At 43.1% G+C, this 18769-nt stretch overlaps 1 protein-coding gene across 1 annotated transcript in view; it reads left to right on the top strand.

Moving 5' to 3' along the window:
• Positions 1–16686, top strand: part of DIAPH2 (diaphanous related formin 2) — an 865016-nt gene extending 848330 nt beyond the window's left edge. Inside the window, exon 28 of the mRNA XM_074277738.1 lies at positions 13518–16686. Within this exon, the coding sequence (XP_074133839.1) occupies positions 13518–13582 (65 nt within the window). The 3' untranslated portion in view covers positions 13583–16686. The remainder of the gene's footprint in view (positions 1–13517) is intronic.
• The last annotated feature ends 2083 nt before the right edge of the window (positions 16687–18769 follow it).

The following is an 18769-nucleotide window of genomic DNA, read 5'->3' as shown; positions in this document are numbered from 1 at the left end:
CACTTCCAGCTCCACCATCCACAGCTGCCTGAAGGTCCCATCTCACCTTAAAGCTCCACTGTCATTTGCCAAGCCTTCCCCTCGGACCTTTCAGACATTTCCAGATTACAATAGCATCAGCTTGGTTTGAAACATAGCAGAATTGTTTGTGCAGCTCCCGGACAAAAAGGGTCCAGAACGGTGCACTAGACAAGGGGGAGGCGCTGATCCTTTGTGAAGAAACAGAAGTGAAATACCTGCCGACCATGTGTGTCCAAATGAGGGGAGCAAGTCTGAGATGAACTCATGGGGATGTCATTTAAGAAGATGAGAGTATTTGGGGAGGCGGCCAGACAGCTCAAACCCCAGGCCCTACTGGGACCAAGAGATGAGCTGGGGCCATAAGGAAGAAGATGTTTATTTAGGAACTCGTAGAAAATCAGCACTCTTGTGGGCAAAGAAGTTTACTCTGCTTGCCCCCATGTAAAGTAACAGGGAGAGACAAGAGAAAAATACCTGTCCTTCTGACATCACTAAGAGCTCCCAGAGCCCCCTAAGCCAAACCGGATTTCCCTCATGTAACCAAAGATCTGTAACAGATGGAATTTAAAGGCTTTTGTCCTTGAGTGGTTTTTTTACTAATATTTTCTACTGTAACATCAGTGGGAAAATTAAAATTCTGCTAATTATTTTTTTTTCCATTCATGATAAGGCCATATACAACTGAAACATCTCAGAAAGGACCGCAGATCCATTGTAGTTTTCTTTTAAGCCAGAAAGGGAATATTGTAAAAATTAATAAGGCTCTCTAGGCTAGGAAATAAAAATTTTAAAATAAAATAATGATAAACATTAGGCTTTTTAAATATGTAAGAGGGGAATACCGAAAGGCAAATTGACATCAAGGGAGAATGGATAAATTAATGACAATGTGTGGGGATGCTTTTTGGGGCATTTGGTAGATAAATCCTCCAAGTCAGTAGCTTCTAGGAAATGAGAAGGCTGCTCCAAAGGATTATGGGGAATGAGAGAAGAAGAAGAAAAATTCCACTGAGTCAGCTGCATTCTTGTGCTGCCCTTTAATAAAACGTCATAAGGAAGAGCTCGCAAGCTTCCCCTCGGACTTGCAGCTGGCATTTGCAATGGTAGCCCTGGAAGGAATCAGTACTGACTCCCATCGGGCACCTTTGGAGAGGAGCCAATCAGAGACTTCTCCCCTTACCCTGTATGTGCTCTGTCAAATCAGGGACTTGGGGTTGAAGTGCCCAAGTGAAGGCTGATGGCAGGAAATGCCTTGAAGCAGGAGCTGGTGCTGGTCGCCTGGGACTGCCTTTTTTTTTTTTTTTTTTTTTTTTTTTTTTTTTTTTTTTTTTTTTTTTTTTTTTAAGGAATCAGATTGGATTATAAAATGATGAGAATTCAACTGGACATCAACACGTTTACTGCAGGCTTAGCAGCCGTTCCATATCATTAGGGAAAGGAGGCAAGGGGTAAGGGGCCCTCTTTGATGTCGCGTTCATTCTTTTAAAAGACAAATGCATTCACTGATGAGAAAAAATGGGTGCTATAAAAGTCTCCAATTCATTATCACTTGTGTTCCTTGTTCACTTCTGGAGAAAAGAAATTTAACTTCTTGCGCTATTAACATACATTCAGAATTGGCAGCATGAAATCTGGAAGGGTCTTTGAAAGCCACCAGCAATGAGAGAAGATGTTAGAAGAGCTGAGGCGCCAAAGGCTGGGTGGCTTAGGAGGTGGGGTCATTGGGACTTCTCCTTCACCCTGTTCTGTTAAGCATTTTGAACCAGGACTTGAATGAAAGCAAAAGTAGCATACTTCTGCAATCTAGGGATTACACAGGGGCGAGGAGTCAGTCAGCTACGCGGGTGGGAGAATCCGGAACATAAAAACATCTACAACCACAGAGCAAATCTCATACAAACAAATGGCAGAGGGGTAAAGGAGTTCACAAACTCTGCCAGAGAAGAGGGAGAGGGAAGTCTATTATTGAGGTGCGGATGTCCCCAACAAAAGCTCTAGGGATGAACGTGGGGATAGGATCCAGCAGCCAAAAACAGCGGCTCTGATCTTGGGCTGCAATAACAGGATGTACCATTGAGAGGTAGATGAGGAAATGGGGACCCAGACGGGGCCGGGCCTTGCTCAGGGTTAGTAGCAGTCAACATCCAAAGCCTGGTTCTCCACCTGAAGCAGCTGATTCTTTATTCACACTGGAAGCCCCATGTTTTAAAGAAAGAAACTGACGGTTGAAGCATGCTCAGACAAGGACACTGACAATGACAGAGACCACCTTTCAAGGATGGCTGGAAAACCTGAGAGGAAAAGAAGGCTTGGCATGGGGGGAGATGTGAAGAGGGAGCTTAGCCACAAAACAATAACAATCTAGGAAGAAAGAGTAGGAGCTGGCCAGAGGTGCCGCTAGTATACACTGGAGGTGTTCACATGAAGGCTGCCTGACAACTTGGGGCTGCAATTTCAGATCCAGGAAGCTACCAGACAGTCTTCGAGGTCCCCTCTAACTGCAAGTCTCTGAGATTCTCTCTCTGTGGCAGTCCTCGCTCCCAGGTAATGCTCTAGCGCAGGTGGTTCGAGCTGCTGGGCTCTGTCTTTTTACAAAGACAAAGAACACGACCTTAACTATCTGAGTGTAAAAGGGCATGCTCCTCACACGGGGACTGTCATGGTGGAAATTCTGGCCTGCATTCATTTATGTCCCTTCTTTGCCAGTGGCTTTGCTCTACAAAGCATTTTCTTTGCTCTTTTGCACATTAGTTACTTTAAAGATGAGTAGATGTAGCAGGGGGCCAAGACTGAGCTCTGGTCCCCTTTCAACTGCTGAAGGATGCTTCTTGTCTCGAGTGTTACTTGGAAGAATGAAAACACAGATACATACCGGGAACTAAGGAGTAATCTAAACAGCCAAGTCACCACATCCTTGGAGTTCGTTAAACAATCATCATTTAGTAAATGCCTACTGTATGCCTGACAAGCCGGGCTTGAGGAGGATGCAGATAAATGAGACACGGCAGGTAAATAAAACTACTGTCGAGCTTGGACTTGCCTCTCGCTCTTCATTTCTTCTGTGCAGTGATTTGTTTTAAGGAGAAGCACTGTTCATCATCCCTCTTGGTTTAAAACAAATCAGGAATTCGTGTCCTAAATGTTTCATTAGTCAGAATAATTAAGTCAATCAAGGTCTGGGAGTGGTGGAAGCAAAATAATGGGGTCATTGAAGCATTTGGCTCTAATGGGAACCTGAGTTCATTCAGATATTAAATCTAATAATTGTTATACATCCGTATACATAGACTCATGGAACAAAGTCACAGTAAAGATTTCAAGGAATGGTTTCAATATCATGGTCCAACGGGACACGATTGTTTTTTGTTTGTTTGTTTTTTTGTTTTTTACAAGAAAACATCGAGTGGTTTTAGAGGGAGGCAATTTTGGTTTTGTAGTTCAGTTTTTCTCTGTGTGCATTATATGTGCGGGTATGTGCACCCGTGTATTTCAGGGAGGGGGAAGCTGTATTTTTTCCATCCCCATCACTGTTCTCCAGGGAGGAGCCCTGCCTGATAAGAAATACGCACAGTCAAGAAAAGCCAACCTCCACATCGGCCACAGGGAAGGACGCCTGCATTGTCCCATACCGCTGTTTCCATATCCTCTTTCCAAGTCCTGACTGGGCACTGTTTAACTTTGCATTCTTTCTCTTCACGTTATTTTTCTGGCAGAATTTGGATAAGTTGTTTTCTTTGTCCTTTCCCTTTGTGTTCCTCAATTCTTATAATGCAGGCAAATCCCATTGCATTCATCTATGGCAATTTATTCAGTCATTTTCCAACTGATGACCACTTTTGCTTCAAAGAAAAATGCTCCCATAAGTTTAGATCTCCTTGGGGTACACAAGGGAAATAATATCACTAACTGGGTCAAAGGCGTCATACTATTTAACTGATATTTTGTGGACACATTGAAATTGTTTTCCAGAATGGTTAAAAAAAAGTCCCTGGCACACTAGTGGGCTTGAAGCCTGATAACACCTTCGGGTCACCTTTGCTAATGTGACTGTTGGGAGGTGCTGTGATAGAGTTGTTTTAATTTGCATTTCTCTTATTATTGACTCAGAGCATTTTCATGTGGCTGTTAATAGCTTGAATTTCTTCATTTGGGAGAATTGTTTGTTTGGATCCTTTGGAGACTACCTCTTCTCCATTTGCGTATCTTGGATATATAGATTTTGTGGGAAAGGAATGCCATGAAGATCTTTTTTTTTTTTCTTCCAAATTAAAGATTTCCTCTTGGATTCTAACTGCATTTCCTTTGCTTAGGTAGAAAAGCTTTTCATCTATTTGCATGTAATCTAAATTGTTCATTCTGTCTTTTATCACCATCTCAATTACCTTGACCTCCAATTTTGGAAGCCTTTCCATTCAGCTGATATATCCTATTGGAGTTTATTCTGATATTTGCCAGTAAGTATTAGTCTATGCCTAGTTTTTGCTAAATAAGGAGTCTTTACCATAGTACTTAGTGCCCTTGGGTTTAACAAATAATATATTATTGTATTCAAATGCTCCTAGGTCTAATTTACCTTATCTGGTTTATTTTCTGTATAACTTTTTTTTTTTCCTTGCTGAGACAGTTGGGGTTAAGTGACTTGCCCAGGGTCACACTGCTAGGAAGTGTTAAGTGTCTGAGACCAGATTGGAACTCAGGTCCTCCTGACTTCAGGGCTGGTGCTCTTTCCACTGTGCCACCTCGCTGCCCCTATCTCAAACTGTGGATTGTGGGGAGCAGATGGGATCATGTAACTGCAAGGGTGATAAGGAAGTTAAAATTGATTTTCAAGAAATGGTTTATTTGTATCCCTATGTACTGGTATATATCTGATATAATGGTCTACATCCTATATACCTGGAAAGCTCAAGAGGCCTTGGATAGAAGAGTCCAAAAGCAGGAGGTGCTGGGCTCCTTTCTTTCCCCCATTATTTCTCTAGAGAGCCTCAACCTTTTTGTTCCTCCAGGTGAATTTTTTCCTAATCTCCAAAATAATGTTGTGTTAATCTAATCCCATACACGCCAGTGTTGTTACACAACCCTTGCCCAACCATAAGCATTGCTATCTCTCTAGTTATTTAGGTCATATTCATGTAAATCCTATATGCACTTTGATAGATGATCAACTGCCAGATTTATGTGGACAATTTGTAGTTATTTTAAATGGGATTGTCTCTTTGTTCGCCCTGCCACTTTCCTGAAATTATTAATTGTTTTAGTATTCTGCCTTAATTACATGCCAGCCAAGACATCACCTAGAGGTGTCGTCGGGTCCTTTTTGAAGGGAAGGACAAACAATAAGAATCGTTTCAGGGGCCTATCCAGGGTTTATACGTAACTCATGTTATCTGCAAATAGAAAGATTCCAAGGATGCCTTTTTTCTTTTAAAATGAAATGATTGAAGAACACTGTTCCCAGATAACTGATAGAAAAGCCTTACTGAATCTGGCAGAGAGAGGAAGAGGAGGATTTTCCTTTTTTGTCACTTGTGACCAAATTCCTGTTTCACAGTCTGGCACATATAACAAAGATAGTCATATATTTGAGCATTATATGTGTGTATTGTATGTATACGTGTACATTGTGAGATCTTTAAACTGCACTGTTTTGGGACACCCTGTGTGTATATAGAAGAAAAGCTATTATATGAAAGGGTGATGTCCACCACACTTAGAGACAGAGGGACGGACACCAGAGGAGATGCCATTAAAGACATATGCAGAGATCTAGGACTCTGAGTAGATGTTTCCAAGTTTAGAGATCTAGCATCTTATCTTTTCTCTTCATTAAGATCCAGCTAAAGACCTTTCACCTGGTGGCAAGCAAATTGACCTTAGGATCCAAATGTAGACCCCATTAAAGAGGGTAAATGTATTTTTCACCTCATGTGCAAAAGTCAACCCCAGAACAATACAGATTTACTAGTGAATTCCTGCAGACGTTCAAAGAGAAATTAATTGTAACATTACCGAAACTGTTTGCAAAAGTAAGAAAAAAAAGGGATTCTATCAGATCCCTTTTAAGATACAAATATCATCTTGAAACCTGATCCAGAGAGAGACAAAACAGAGGGGAAAAAATGTGAGCCAATATCCTTAATGAAGATGATGTAAAAATATTGGCCAGAAGGCTAAAACTTTAAAAAGAGGATAGGATATTAGGCACTTGGAGTCATATCAGGAATTCAGAGATGGTTCAATCTAAGAAAAATTCTAAAAACAATATTTACAAGATTATATCAATTTGACAAAACTCAACATCCTTTTCTGTTGAGTGGGAAAAGACGCCACAAAAAAGTACCATTCCTTAATATGATAAGCTATTTGAAATATCTATTTGAAATCAAGAGCCACCATTTTATGTAACTGAGATAAATTAAAGGCCTTTCCTCCAAAATGAAGGATGTCTATAGTCACCATTATCATTTGATGGTAGCACTAGGATGCTAATTACCACAACCCGAGAAGTAAGAACTGAGGGAATAAGCAAAAGCAAAGAGAGAAGCATTGTTGTTTGTGTTGTTTGTTTTGCAGATGGTGAGATGGTGTAGACGTATTTAAAGAGTTAGCTAACAATTAAGTGAAATGATAACTCAGAGTTGCAGGATATAAAATAAACCCATACAATGAGCTAGAAAGAGAAATTGAAAATAACTACAGATTATAGCAAATATTTGGCAGGATATTCCAGAAGGCAAACAGTAACTACAGGAGTACAATTATAAATCACCCTGTACAGAAATAGAAAGCTCTAAGCAATTGGAAAAAAAAATTTAATTGTTCATGGCAAGGCTCTCATAACCTGGGATGCAGGGAAACAACTTCCTTTGGAGAAGAGAGCAAGCAAACCTGCCTAGATGAGGCAGCATGAGACAGATCAGTCCATCTTCCATCATTATCATGTCCGCCGTCTCTTCTGATTCCTGTGAAAGGCCTGGAAACTCTGGTGTTTGGGGAATGACAGTGTCTCCAGTCAAACTCTTGGAAAGCAGTCTCTGTGGAGAGACAGCCTGGTAACTGCTCCCGCAGATACTATGGCTGTGGCCCTTAAAGACCCAGAAAAGAACGTTCTTGGCACTATCACGTGGTTCAACATCACAAAATAATGTGAATCTGTCAATAGCAAGGGCATGAAAGAAGAGGAGTTACAATCTGACCTGTAGCTAAAACCTTCCATATGTATTCAAATGTGAGCTCCTTGAGAGCGAGAACTCTAATGTTTCTGTGTCCATGTTATAGTAAGCACTCAATAAACACTTCTTTCATTCAGTCAATCAAATTGCTTCCCTTATTCACTGCCATTCTAAATGACATAGAGATTACAGAGCTAGAACATAAGATAATGATCTGAAGTATCAACGGGCCAAGAAGTTCAAGAAAACTAATGGGGAAATGAAATGGGAAGGCAGGAGGCTTTAGCAGTACCAGATCTCAAACTCAACTACAAAGCATTAATCATCAAAACTCTTTAGTATTAGATGTAAAACAAGTGAAAAGTTGATCAATGGACCAGATTAGGTGCATATGACCCAACAAATGAACCCGAGCAGAAAATCATCAGATAAACTTCAAGTCCTCCACTGTTGTGGTAAGAGCTCACTATTTGAGAAGAGTGCAAAGTGGCGCAGCATTAGTTAAATTTAGATCGAGAGCCCATACCATATACTCAGAGAAGCTCCAACTGGAAACTCAGTTGGATTCCGAACACATTAAAACAAATTAGCATAATAAGCAAAGAAAAATGTTTTGCTTCTATAGATAAGGAGATGGGTTCCTAACCAATCAAGATGATAACATATAAATTGTCCAAGTTTTTGCACCAACAAAACTAATTTGAAGGGAGACCGTTAACTGGGGGGAAAAATCTTCTCAGATCTCAGATCTGAATTATATAGGTAAAAAGAGCTACTTCCCCAATATCAGCTCCCCAGTGATGAAAGAAAGAATTCCCAGCCACCAAAAACCCTACGAAAGATACTATTCCACATCATTCGCTAATTATCGGGAAAAAGGCAAACTAAAACAACTCTAAGGTCTTGCCTCATGCTGATTTGATGACAAATATTGGAGGAACTACAGGAAAACTGGCACCTTAATGCACTATTGATGGAGCTGTGAATTAGTCTGGTAATTCTGCAAAGCAATTTGGAATTTATCTATCCCCTCTGACCCAATAACAGCACCAGTAGGCTTTCTAGCTCAGAGGGAAAAAGAAAAGGATTCATATATACAGACATATTTATAGCAGCTCTTTTTGTTGTAGCAAAAAATTGGAAACTCATCAGGATGGGGAGGGAAGGGAAATGGAAGAACAAAGTATGGTATATGAGCATAATGGAATGTTATCCTGCCATAAGAAATGACAAAGGAATGGTTTTCAAGAAACTACGAAGACTGGATGAAGTGATGCACAGTGAAATGAGCAGAACTAAGAGAATAATCCGTACAGTAACAGCCCACTGGAAAGAAAAGCCAAACAATCTCAATTGGCTGAAAGGCGATGAATTCAAGAAGCAGAATGAGACAGCTATGTTGGGGCATGGACGACAGGGGACTTCCATCTATTTGACTAATAAGCATGATTATTACAAAGGTTGGAGAGTACAGAGCAGTCTATCCATAAGGTTGTTAGAAGAAACATTTTTCTTTAATGCACAAAAGAGAAAAGAAAGACAGTTCAAAAGATATAGAGATCAACAGGACAACTTTCAATAGTTACATGTTGAATGTAGTATGTCCCAGAGAGGGGAGGGGGAACTACATGTAACAGATTAATGACGTCACGTACAATCCTTTTTCCTTTCTGCTTTGTAATGTCAAAATGCTCATTTTATTTGATCCCTGTCAAGTTCAGAATTTTTAAAAAATCCACAATGACATTTTGTTTAACGGCCAAATGTGCTTTGCATTGGGCCTAAAGGTAATCAACAGCAGAGATTTTATGCGGTTGAAATATTAAATGATAGATTGTTTTCCCCTGTGAGTCATATTTTTGACTGAATTTCAAAAGTACAGTCTCTCTGAAGTCCACTTATCAATTATGTAAATGATAGTCATCGAAAATCTCCAGAGTTTGGTTCTGCATGTTTGGGAACTATCTTGTTCCTAGAAGATAAAAGGTAGCATAGAGATTTTTGACATTTGAAGCTTAATATGGATGAAGTTTTAGTGCCTTAAAGCTATGCTGTTGTGCCATGTGCTTTTCCTTTTATCATGAATCTCTAGCTCCTTAAAGTTACCATAATTGAGTTTGCTTGAATGAACCTCGATATTATTAGACTTGCAACTCTAAGGGTCCTAATCAAGGCAAAGCGCCAAGTCACTGCCTGACAGGAGGGATCTGAGAAAAGTGAGGGAATCATACTGCAACCGCTCGAGAAGATACGCTTTCTTTTTCTCCTAGCACAGCAGAGTTGATGCTGATAACAAGCCCCTGAATTAATAAATCCATTGCAACCATTGAGACTCTTTCTTAATAATCAAGCTAATGATGAACACGAAGATGAAAAGAGCAAAGACGGTCACCGTGCAGATGTTTCCTCCACTCCCTAGTCCAGGGAAACTGCCCACACTTGACCCTTGGCAATTTCCACGTGAAATCAATTCTGCTATCACAATTTTCCATGTGAAAGCATGCGAGTACCTAGACCACGTTTCCAAATGGAAAGACATTTAGGAGTATATTTTGTTATCATTACATGTGCTTAAGTCCTATTACAGATAATGGGAGTTGTATGTCTATAGTCACAGTAGTCTGTGAAGTCCTTTAATATTATTGCTTTCCATTACTGTCCTCATTAAAATAAGTTCCATCTCTTCCACTGGCCTAAGACACTGCCATAATGCAAGTATTCATTTTTCCTTGGGTGGATTTCTTTGCACGTAATGAAGGATATCGATTACCCGGCGCAACCTGTTTCTAGTTTAACAGTGTAACTGTGTCATTGAGATGAAAATTGCCCTGGAATTGTTTAATTTATCATGAGAGCTTCCTTCCCTATTCGGGGCACATTTCCTCAATCCTGATGAAATGGATTTGTTCCCTCTCACCCCCTCATTGTCTCTGAGATGACTTCTCCTCTTGCCCTTCTCTGTGAGGACACTTTGAATTAGATGTTTTTTTGGCATCCCATTTCCTCAACTGCATGCAGAATTGGGTTACTATTGATCTCACTCTCACCCACCTAGCTATGTGTTTTGCCCCCAACAAGGAGGTTTCTCTCTGACCACACTTCCTAACTGTCCTATTACTTTCTGTGTCTCATTCCCCCAAAGTGACTCTTTGATCTTTTTTGTAACCATCGGCCATTTGCCATCTCAGGTCCCATTCTGGTTGTGCTGACCACTCCTGGAGGAAGGGGTCCAAGCAACTAATTTGGCCCACTACTGTTTTGTACCATTCAGTCTGAACTGGGCCCTCACTACTGCATGACGATCCTCTGATCATTCCCTAGATAGAGGGAGAGATATAAAATAGGTATACAAATCAAACATGTATCAGCAATCAATCACATAGTATGACCCCACTATGTGGGGTCATGAACCACAGTTTAAGAAGCTGGACCGGAATCGACCTCCCGATACACTTTCTCAATGGCTATCCAACCAAAACCTTCTCTTCTCCCCATCCTATTGTTCAAAGGGCTCCTGCCTTACTGAGAAAATGGAGATTCACTATCAAATGTTCCCATTCCTACTCTTCCCCCGCTTCAATTTCTGACAAAGTGATGTCTCTTCTTCCAGCCAAGTCCATCTTTCCTGGCAATCTGTCACAGTCTTTTCCCTCTCCTCAAAGTATCCCTTTTACAGCTAAAAGCTCTCTCCACTGGACATTAGAGGTCATCAGAATTCAGGTTTTCCTGACTGGTGAGCCTAGTGCTCCCTCTACCATGGCGTTCTATGACTGCCTCTTATCTGTATGCGACCACTAGCTATCACAGCTTCATATTCAGCCCGATCCTACCCTTTACCCCTTGCTTTTCTCTGTCTCCACTACAGAGCCACGGTTCTAATTAAGGCCTTCATCGTGTCCCGTGTGTACCGATGGCAATCTCCCGCTGTTCTATCAGCTTCTAATCCACCCTCCAGCCGTGATGTTTGTAGCAGCTTCTGGCCTCGTCCTTCATCATTCACCTTCACTACAATCACACCCAGGCCAGATGGGTATAACATTGAGATGGCATACTTCCACAAAAAACTTGTTTCTTGCAATTTTCAGGGTTAAGAAAGACAGCTGCTGAACAAATTTGCCTACATCTCTCCCCCATTCTGGAGCCCCCACTGGCTCAAAACTGTCCTGAACCAGAAAATCCTGAAACCTTGTCATTTAAAACTCTTCACTTATTGGCCATCCAGTCAAAATGGCCTACTTGCTGGCCTTTGACCTTGCCTTTCATCTTCCCCTCCTGTCCCTAACATTTACCGGTTCCTTATTTCCCCACCTCTTAGTTTGTAGAACCCTCCCTCCCTGTCCTCTTCGGTAGATAGGAAGATAACCTCTGTGCCTCAGTTTCCTCCTGGAGCTAAATGACACACAGGGTCACACAGCTAGCAGATATCTGAGGCCCAGGGCTCTATCTACTGTCCACCAGGGCCACAGAAACTGTCTCCCTGCTCTCCTGTAGAGACACAGGTGATGCGATAAATACAACAGGCAAAATATAGCATATTTTACCCGTGTTGAGAATGCCAACTCCCACCCATCCACCCATTATGGTCAAATCGTGTCTTCCCCAAATCATACCGTTACCTCAGACCAGAAGGTGACTAAAGGATGGCCCAGCTGATTGCCCCGTTCTAACACTTCCCTTGCCTGTCCCCACCTGGCACTGTAAAGTACCAGACTTAGTCTTGGTCCCTTCCCAAGAGGCTAGAATGTGAAGGTACTACATTTCTCACAGTGAGGCTGTTTAACGAGGTGCCCTAGGCTTCCCCATGCCCCACTGTAGGAGAAAGCTCCCCAAACCACCACCTCCAGCACCATCCTTGGGGCTCAGGTGACCACAGCTATATGACAGAACACTTCCATCGCAGGAGACCACTAGAAGCGGGAACGCTTCTGTCATGATCTCATTGGCTCTGAGGGGCCGAAAGGAAGAGAAAAGAACCTTCCGGATTGATCTTTCCGGCCAAGTGGTGTGATCTAAGTTAGCGGCCGTTTATCCGTGAACGTCGTTTCTACACTTATGGTTATGATGCTCGTTGGGAAAATGACATCGTTTTAATGGCATCTTTCAAAGATCACTGAGTTCCCCATTACTCAGCTGTGTGTCTTTGTAAAGAAAGTCCACTCAGCCAACCCCACTGGGCCTTTCAGAGTAACCCAGGCCCTCAAGAAGCCTGGCAATTCAATGAATTCCAACACAGTGCTAATGAGCCCAAGGTCAGGAGAGCCAGTTAGCTGTCCTCTGTTCTGTAAATCAAGGAGCTAGAATCAATCCAGAGATGCTCCCGGCCAACCTTACTAGGGGACAGACATAATGCCCGATGTCATCGGATCTTCATTAGCCAGATCCCATCCCGGAAGGAAACGGTCTCCAAAGTCCAGCTCCCAAAGAAGCCTGACCTAATGTTTGAGCGTTCACTCTGCATTATAACCCCGATCATACTTGTGATTTGCCCTGTAACCAGGAAGATAATAGGATAGAAGGAAATGGGCTTACTTCCTGGGGATGTTGTGTGAATTAGCAAATTAACAGGTATAGAGTGTTAGCCTGTAGAGAAGTACAGCTGGTAGGCATTATTTCTAGGGACCCAGTCCCATTCTCGGTACATTAGGCTTCTGTCAGAAAAGGACGTTCACCCACGTCAATTGCGTGTAAGTTGGGTATAAAACAGAGGTGATAATAACATGGTATAGTCGTCATCAAAACGCAGTTTCCCTTGAAAGCAAAAATTATTTCCGGTGACTCTGAGTACTAGAAAACTTTGGTCTTCCCATGACAGACAGAGGGGAGGGATATTCATTTTTGGTCCCCGTGACGACCATATAAGGCACTGAATTTGTTCAGGTCACACAGACGGGCAGATGCTAGCTAGCAGGTCTGAGGGACGCAGAGGTCAAGGGCCAAAGCCCTAAACCCATTCCCGCTCGGCTCTCTCAGGCTCACCTTGTAGAGCAGCCGAGAAAGAAAATACAAATATGCCAAATCAAATGACTTTCCCACAAAAGGTACTAACCATCCCTCGAGCCTTTCACAGTAACATCTCTGCCAGTGAATCTGCCATTACCTCTCCTTTCTTTTATCTCTCTGACTTCCTTTACCCCAAAAATCATTTTAGTGCTGATTGTGGAACTATAGGACTCGGCCTAGCAGCCGTGCTGCTTTTATGGGCTGCGTTAACTTATTTACAGGATCATTTGAAGTGATTTTTCTCAGATGTGTCTGAAAAACCTCTTGCTCTTATGCAATAGCCGGGCTGTAATGCTTATGGAAGTTGTGTTCTCTGTCTTACAGATAACAGACGGGCACCTTTAGAAAGGTCACGCTCCCGCCACAACGGAGCCATCGCATCCGCATGAGTCCTGCGGCCAAAGACCTCGGAGAGTGGTGACGGAAACCGAATGGCATTTTGAACAGAGTTCAGCGTGGACTCATGTGGCAAAGAAGAAAGTGAATAAAATACAAATTCTGTGTGTCTGTAAATCTACTGCTAAATCCCAAAGCCCCTTGATTGTACTGATAGAAACACAATTACCAGAGTCAGCAATATGGGTGGTTCTGTGTAAGGACTTGCATTAGAGTGTATTCACAGGGATAGGTAAGAAAATAAAGAAAGCCAGTGCTGGATAGAGAAGAGGAAGGTCCCAGGCCTAGAAGAGCAAAACCGGGTCTCACAGTGAGCCTGAGAACACTTGCGGAACTCACGTCATTTAGATTCTGGTCTCCAGGGCAATAGGACGGATTCACGTGCTTTGGCTGAAATTCAACTTTTCGTCGTCAGTCTAGAGTTTGCTACTACTTCAAAAATCATGCCCAATTTTGATGGAATCATCTCCAGAGGGTGTCTTCAAGTTGATTTAAAGGGGCTCTTTTCTAATTGTGCATATATGTCTATGTATACTTTCTACAGATACTTCATATGGCTATTTTTGAGAAAAAACAACTCCCATTTCCCTGTTTCTGCTAAGGAAGAGTCTCAAAATTCTAGTATCATGACTTCCGTCTTAGAGACAAAAAGGATCCTGCCCACCCTCCTCGCTCCAGGGCCGTCTTCTTCCTCGCTCCCTGGCCATGCCACATGGGACGCCAAGGGGACCGGCTAAGTCCAAGGCAGTGAGAGAGCCTTCCCTGGTCCTCCCCAGCCTCCAGGAGAGCCCTCCATTTGGTTAGAGAGAAGTGCTCCCAGCCCCTCACTTCCTCACTTTGCTCACCACAAACCAGCATGCATGGACCAGAGTCCTGAGCTGGCTGGTAGGGAACATCCAACAGATACCAATCAGAGGTCCCTTGTGGGACCATTTAGCATCTGGTCATCAAAAGAGGAGGGCCTTACTGTTATTCTGACCACAAAGTGCCCCACGGCTTCTTGGCTTTGGAGGGGAAATCCTCTCTTCTGCTCTCACTAGGGTCCCCAGAACAGAAGAGCTACGTTCTGTGGTGTTGTTTTGTTCTCCTGGGGGCTGGAGAGATGATGGGCTGAATCTCACAAGTGGAATCGGTGCGATCCTCAGCAATTCCAGTAACGGCAGGATTTCCTTTTGCTGGAGGCTCTTGGGGAAGTGCTGAATCTTATGGCTCGAAAAGCCTTACTTTTAACCTTACTATATAGTCTGCCTATGTAGACTCAGCCTGATAACCAAGGCAAACAGTGGAGCCTAAAAAAAGGAAGGTCAGGTGCGAAATGTCATTGATAGCATCCTTCTCTGCCTCCCCTTGGCTGTCATACTCTACCGCTTAAATCAAAATCAGTCCTCTCTCCTCAGATGTGGTCACTGCTCTCACGATCCCAAAGTAACACAACTCTCCAAGTCAGCTGTCTAAGAGTTTTCATTCTTCTTAGTCTTCTTCCAGTCATAAACTAAAATAGAAATTCCCATTGTAAAAACAAATGCGAAGAGAAAGAAAACGGATGCCTCTTTCTCCCCTCAAGAGAGCAGACTTGCGTGTTGTGGTTTAGGCTCCATTTGGGAAATGTATGGCGGGACGTTTTTGGCATCTGCTTACAGAACTCCATCCTGGAAGTTACCTGTTCAGCGTAGGAGACTTCTGAAAACAGAAAAGCCCGGATGTTTGCCTGAATTGACACCTGACTTCTAAGAATGAGGAAGATAAGACTGGCCGTGGGTCAAAAGGAGAAGCACTTCATCAACTTTAGAACCATCCAACCAAGCGAAGCGTCTGTAGAAGGGACTCCACGGAGGCTGCCTTCTCCCTCCTTCCAGCTTTGCCTTGTATGGCCTGGGACTGGGAAAGGCCGTGGCAGAAGAGCATTTGCAGCAGCATCTTGAGATGCCTATTTTGTACAACTCTGTCCCTCTTTTTACCTTGTGATTTTCACAACCATATCAGTTTTCTGGTTGATAATAGAACATTCTCCTAATTTATGTAAACATACAGTGCCTGTGTTGTAGACTTCACCGAGCCTTTCTGAAATTCCACGCTGGGACTGCTTTGGGCCTCAGACAGCTTTTTTGGCTGGAGGAGGGAGCAGGGGGCGGGGGGGGGGGAAGATTTTGCCACGGAATCGAGCTTGTGAAGCTAGGAGGAGAGCAGTGGCCGTGTGTCGATCACCTTTTTAAGATGTGAACTTGCCTTATTTTCTAGTATTCAAAAGATGAATCAAAGAACCGTTACTGATAGATTCTATATTTGTATTCCAAGCAATCCCAAATGCCTTTTTTCCAAGAACGACAAATATTTTAGGGCCTTTTGTGAAGTTCAAGTGAAATGGTTTACAAAGCATTGTTTCTAAACTTCATAGGGATCCCACTCCCCCCAATTGCTGCCAATGCTCAGATCAGCAAAATCACATGAGAAAAATTCCCTCCAGAAAAGAGGGAGCCACTGAGCATAGTCTGATGCTGCTGAAATCGCACGGTTAGTCTATTGCTGTTAAAACTGCAGACCCCATTTATACAGAAAACTGCCCCAAACCCTTCTAGTCTCTGCGTAGAAATCAAGTTTAACTTTTTCTAATTCTTTCTTGGTACTCAAGCCAAACTGGGGTCATGGCTAAACACCCCTCCCCATCATGGTCCGCACATACCACTTTGCATGTTTGGATGTGGAATGCGCGCTCTTGGCTGTGCCCAAGTCTGCCCCTTCTGATCATCCAGTCCAAAACCACTCGGCTCGGATTGGATTTTCCCTCTTGTATGTCAGAAGCACCCCTATTTCTCCTTCTGTGGGCTACAGTAGAGCCACCAACTACCTCTGCAATCGAGGAGTTCTTTGCAAGCTGATTCTCAAGACTGGGAAGCCCCCCCGGCTGTGCTGAGTTGCTGGCGGCAGAGCTGCCCAGTCACAGTATTTCAATATCTGTAAGCTACCGCATGGGCAGATGCTTTCATTTCAGCTACGAATAAAAACTGCGTCCAGTCAATGACATGAATAGCTTGGGGGGGGAACAACCTTTATGTGATAATACACACTCACTATTCAATAAAGTCGACTATGATACACGCCAACTCGTGTACTTTCTGTGTCCATCTGGATGCGTGCCTCCATTTGCGTGATCCCCTTTGACACATAAGCTCCATCCCTCCAACTCACTTAAAAGGACAAAGAAAATAGCTAGGAGTCTTCACTGGGTGTAAGATACACAAAAGCCTCAGTGACAGGAAAGGGAGAAAGGTCTCTTTAAAATTTGGGGGGACAATTCTTCAGAACCAGAGAAGGGTGGGAGGAGAAGGCACAGGAGAACTGGAGGCTGACTCCACCTTCTGCACTTACCCTGGTAGGCCTCGCCCATGTGTTGGAGAGAGGGAAGATGAAGAGGAGAGAAGAGAAATTGGGAAAATCTCACCGGGTCTGCCGGCCCGAGAAAGTATCCTCTGACCAAACAGGAGATCCCAAAGTGAAGGCCCAAGTTTGGAGAGGATGATGGAATTTCCCCCTTTCACAAAGTAGGTCAGCAGGGTGCTGAAGGAGAATAAAAGAGCATGATTCTAAGCCATATCAGAGACTCTGCCTTTAGGGAATTACTCTGTCAGTAATATAACACTCATATTTAAAAAAAAAAAAACACTTCAAAAACAAACAAATGCGTTTAAGCGGGGCCTTGGAGCTGGAAGTGAAAGAGGGATTTACATCTCCAAAGAGAGGCCTTAGAGCTCTCCCTCTCTGTTGAGGACAGCATTAGAGGTTGGCCTTGGGTCCCTTTTCATCCCAACTTTGACTGCTATCAGAGGAAATGGGCTTTAGGGGTGAAGTGCAAGGGGTGGGCAGTATTCAAGAGAAGGTTAAGGAAACCCATTTTCTAGAAGCCTTTCAAATCAGCCTATGAGCATCCCCACAGAGAGGATAACCTGATTGGGCTAGACAGGCCTGAACTGGGAGAAGCTAAGCCCCTCCAAGCCCTTAGGCCCTCTCTAGGACCTTGTTCCCAGCAGATGCTTGTGGGAAAAGGAAGGAGAACCATGTGGGACTGGGTTTTTTTTTTTTTGTTTGTTTTTTTGTTTGTTTGTTTGTTTGTTGTTTGTTTGTTTGTTTTTTTCCTTTTTCCTTAGGGCTAAGATAGCCTGAATTTTTACTAGGGAGGCTGAAAAAGCCAACAATGAGTCCCTGTTATAATACTGCTGCCAAAGTTAAGGAGAAGCCTGGAAAAGGAAATATATTCAATTGAAGTAACAGATTATGAGAAAAAACACCAGCCAGAGAAGTCATCACCAACAACATTTACTCGACCTGTCTGCAAGTGCGTGTCTTTGGTGGGAAGTGGGACACGGGGAGGGGGCGGGGAAGGGGAGAAGCCCAGGATGGAAACTAGCCTGGCCTCCAGAGAGGATCCTGTGGACCCCTCTGAGCTCCAGTGGTCTCCTGTTAGGCCAGTGCTAGTGTTGCCCGTTTCTTCCCATGTCCGGGTTGTCACCGTACCATGATGTAATTCTACCTACTTCCTGGGATGTCCCCGTGCTCATCTTCCCTCTTCCTGTTCCTCAGTGTGAATTTTTTTCACACTTGCCAGTCATTGGTACAGGATCTCTTCCTCCCTATTTCCTCCCGCCTTAGGCTCACAGTCTGCTGTGCTAGGCCTCCCCCACATTTGCCATTGCCTCTGCACTTGAGCCATTCATCTATTTAGACCAGAAAAGACCCTAGAGACCATCAAGTCCAAATCCTCCCTCCCTTATTTTACCAATAAGGAAATGAAGAGCACCACATGGTTTGCACAGGACCCCTAGGGACATAAAGTCCTTTGCAAACCTTAAGTTTATAATAAAGTTATATAATCTCTATATAATAAAGTTTATATAAATGACAGTTAGTGTCATTATTATTATTATCATCATTCTGTAGTCTCAGAAACTTACTGCCTGTGAGACCTTCGGGCAATTCTATTTCCAGGGGGATTAAGTGAGATCGCATTGGTAAAGCACCCAGCACCCTGCTTGACACATAGTAGGTGCTATATTAGTATTTCATTATAGAATTCAATGGTCCAATCTAGCTTTGGTTTACATCCTTTATGCTTCTTCTCCTGCCCCTCCCCCCATCCCAAATGAAAGAATCCAGGCCTGAAGGTGGGTGTGTTCATATTTGGACTG

Source organism: Sminthopsis crassicaudata, chromosome X (genome assembly GCF_048593235.1).
Source record: "Sminthopsis crassicaudata isolate SCR6 chromosome X, ASM4859323v1, whole genome shotgun sequence".
NCBI lineage: Eukaryota > Metazoa > Chordata > Mammalia > Dasyuromorphia > Dasyuridae > Sminthopsis > Sminthopsis crassicaudata.
Note: the sequence above shows the minus strand (reverse complement) of the source record. Positions and strands in the feature narration are given on the sequence as shown.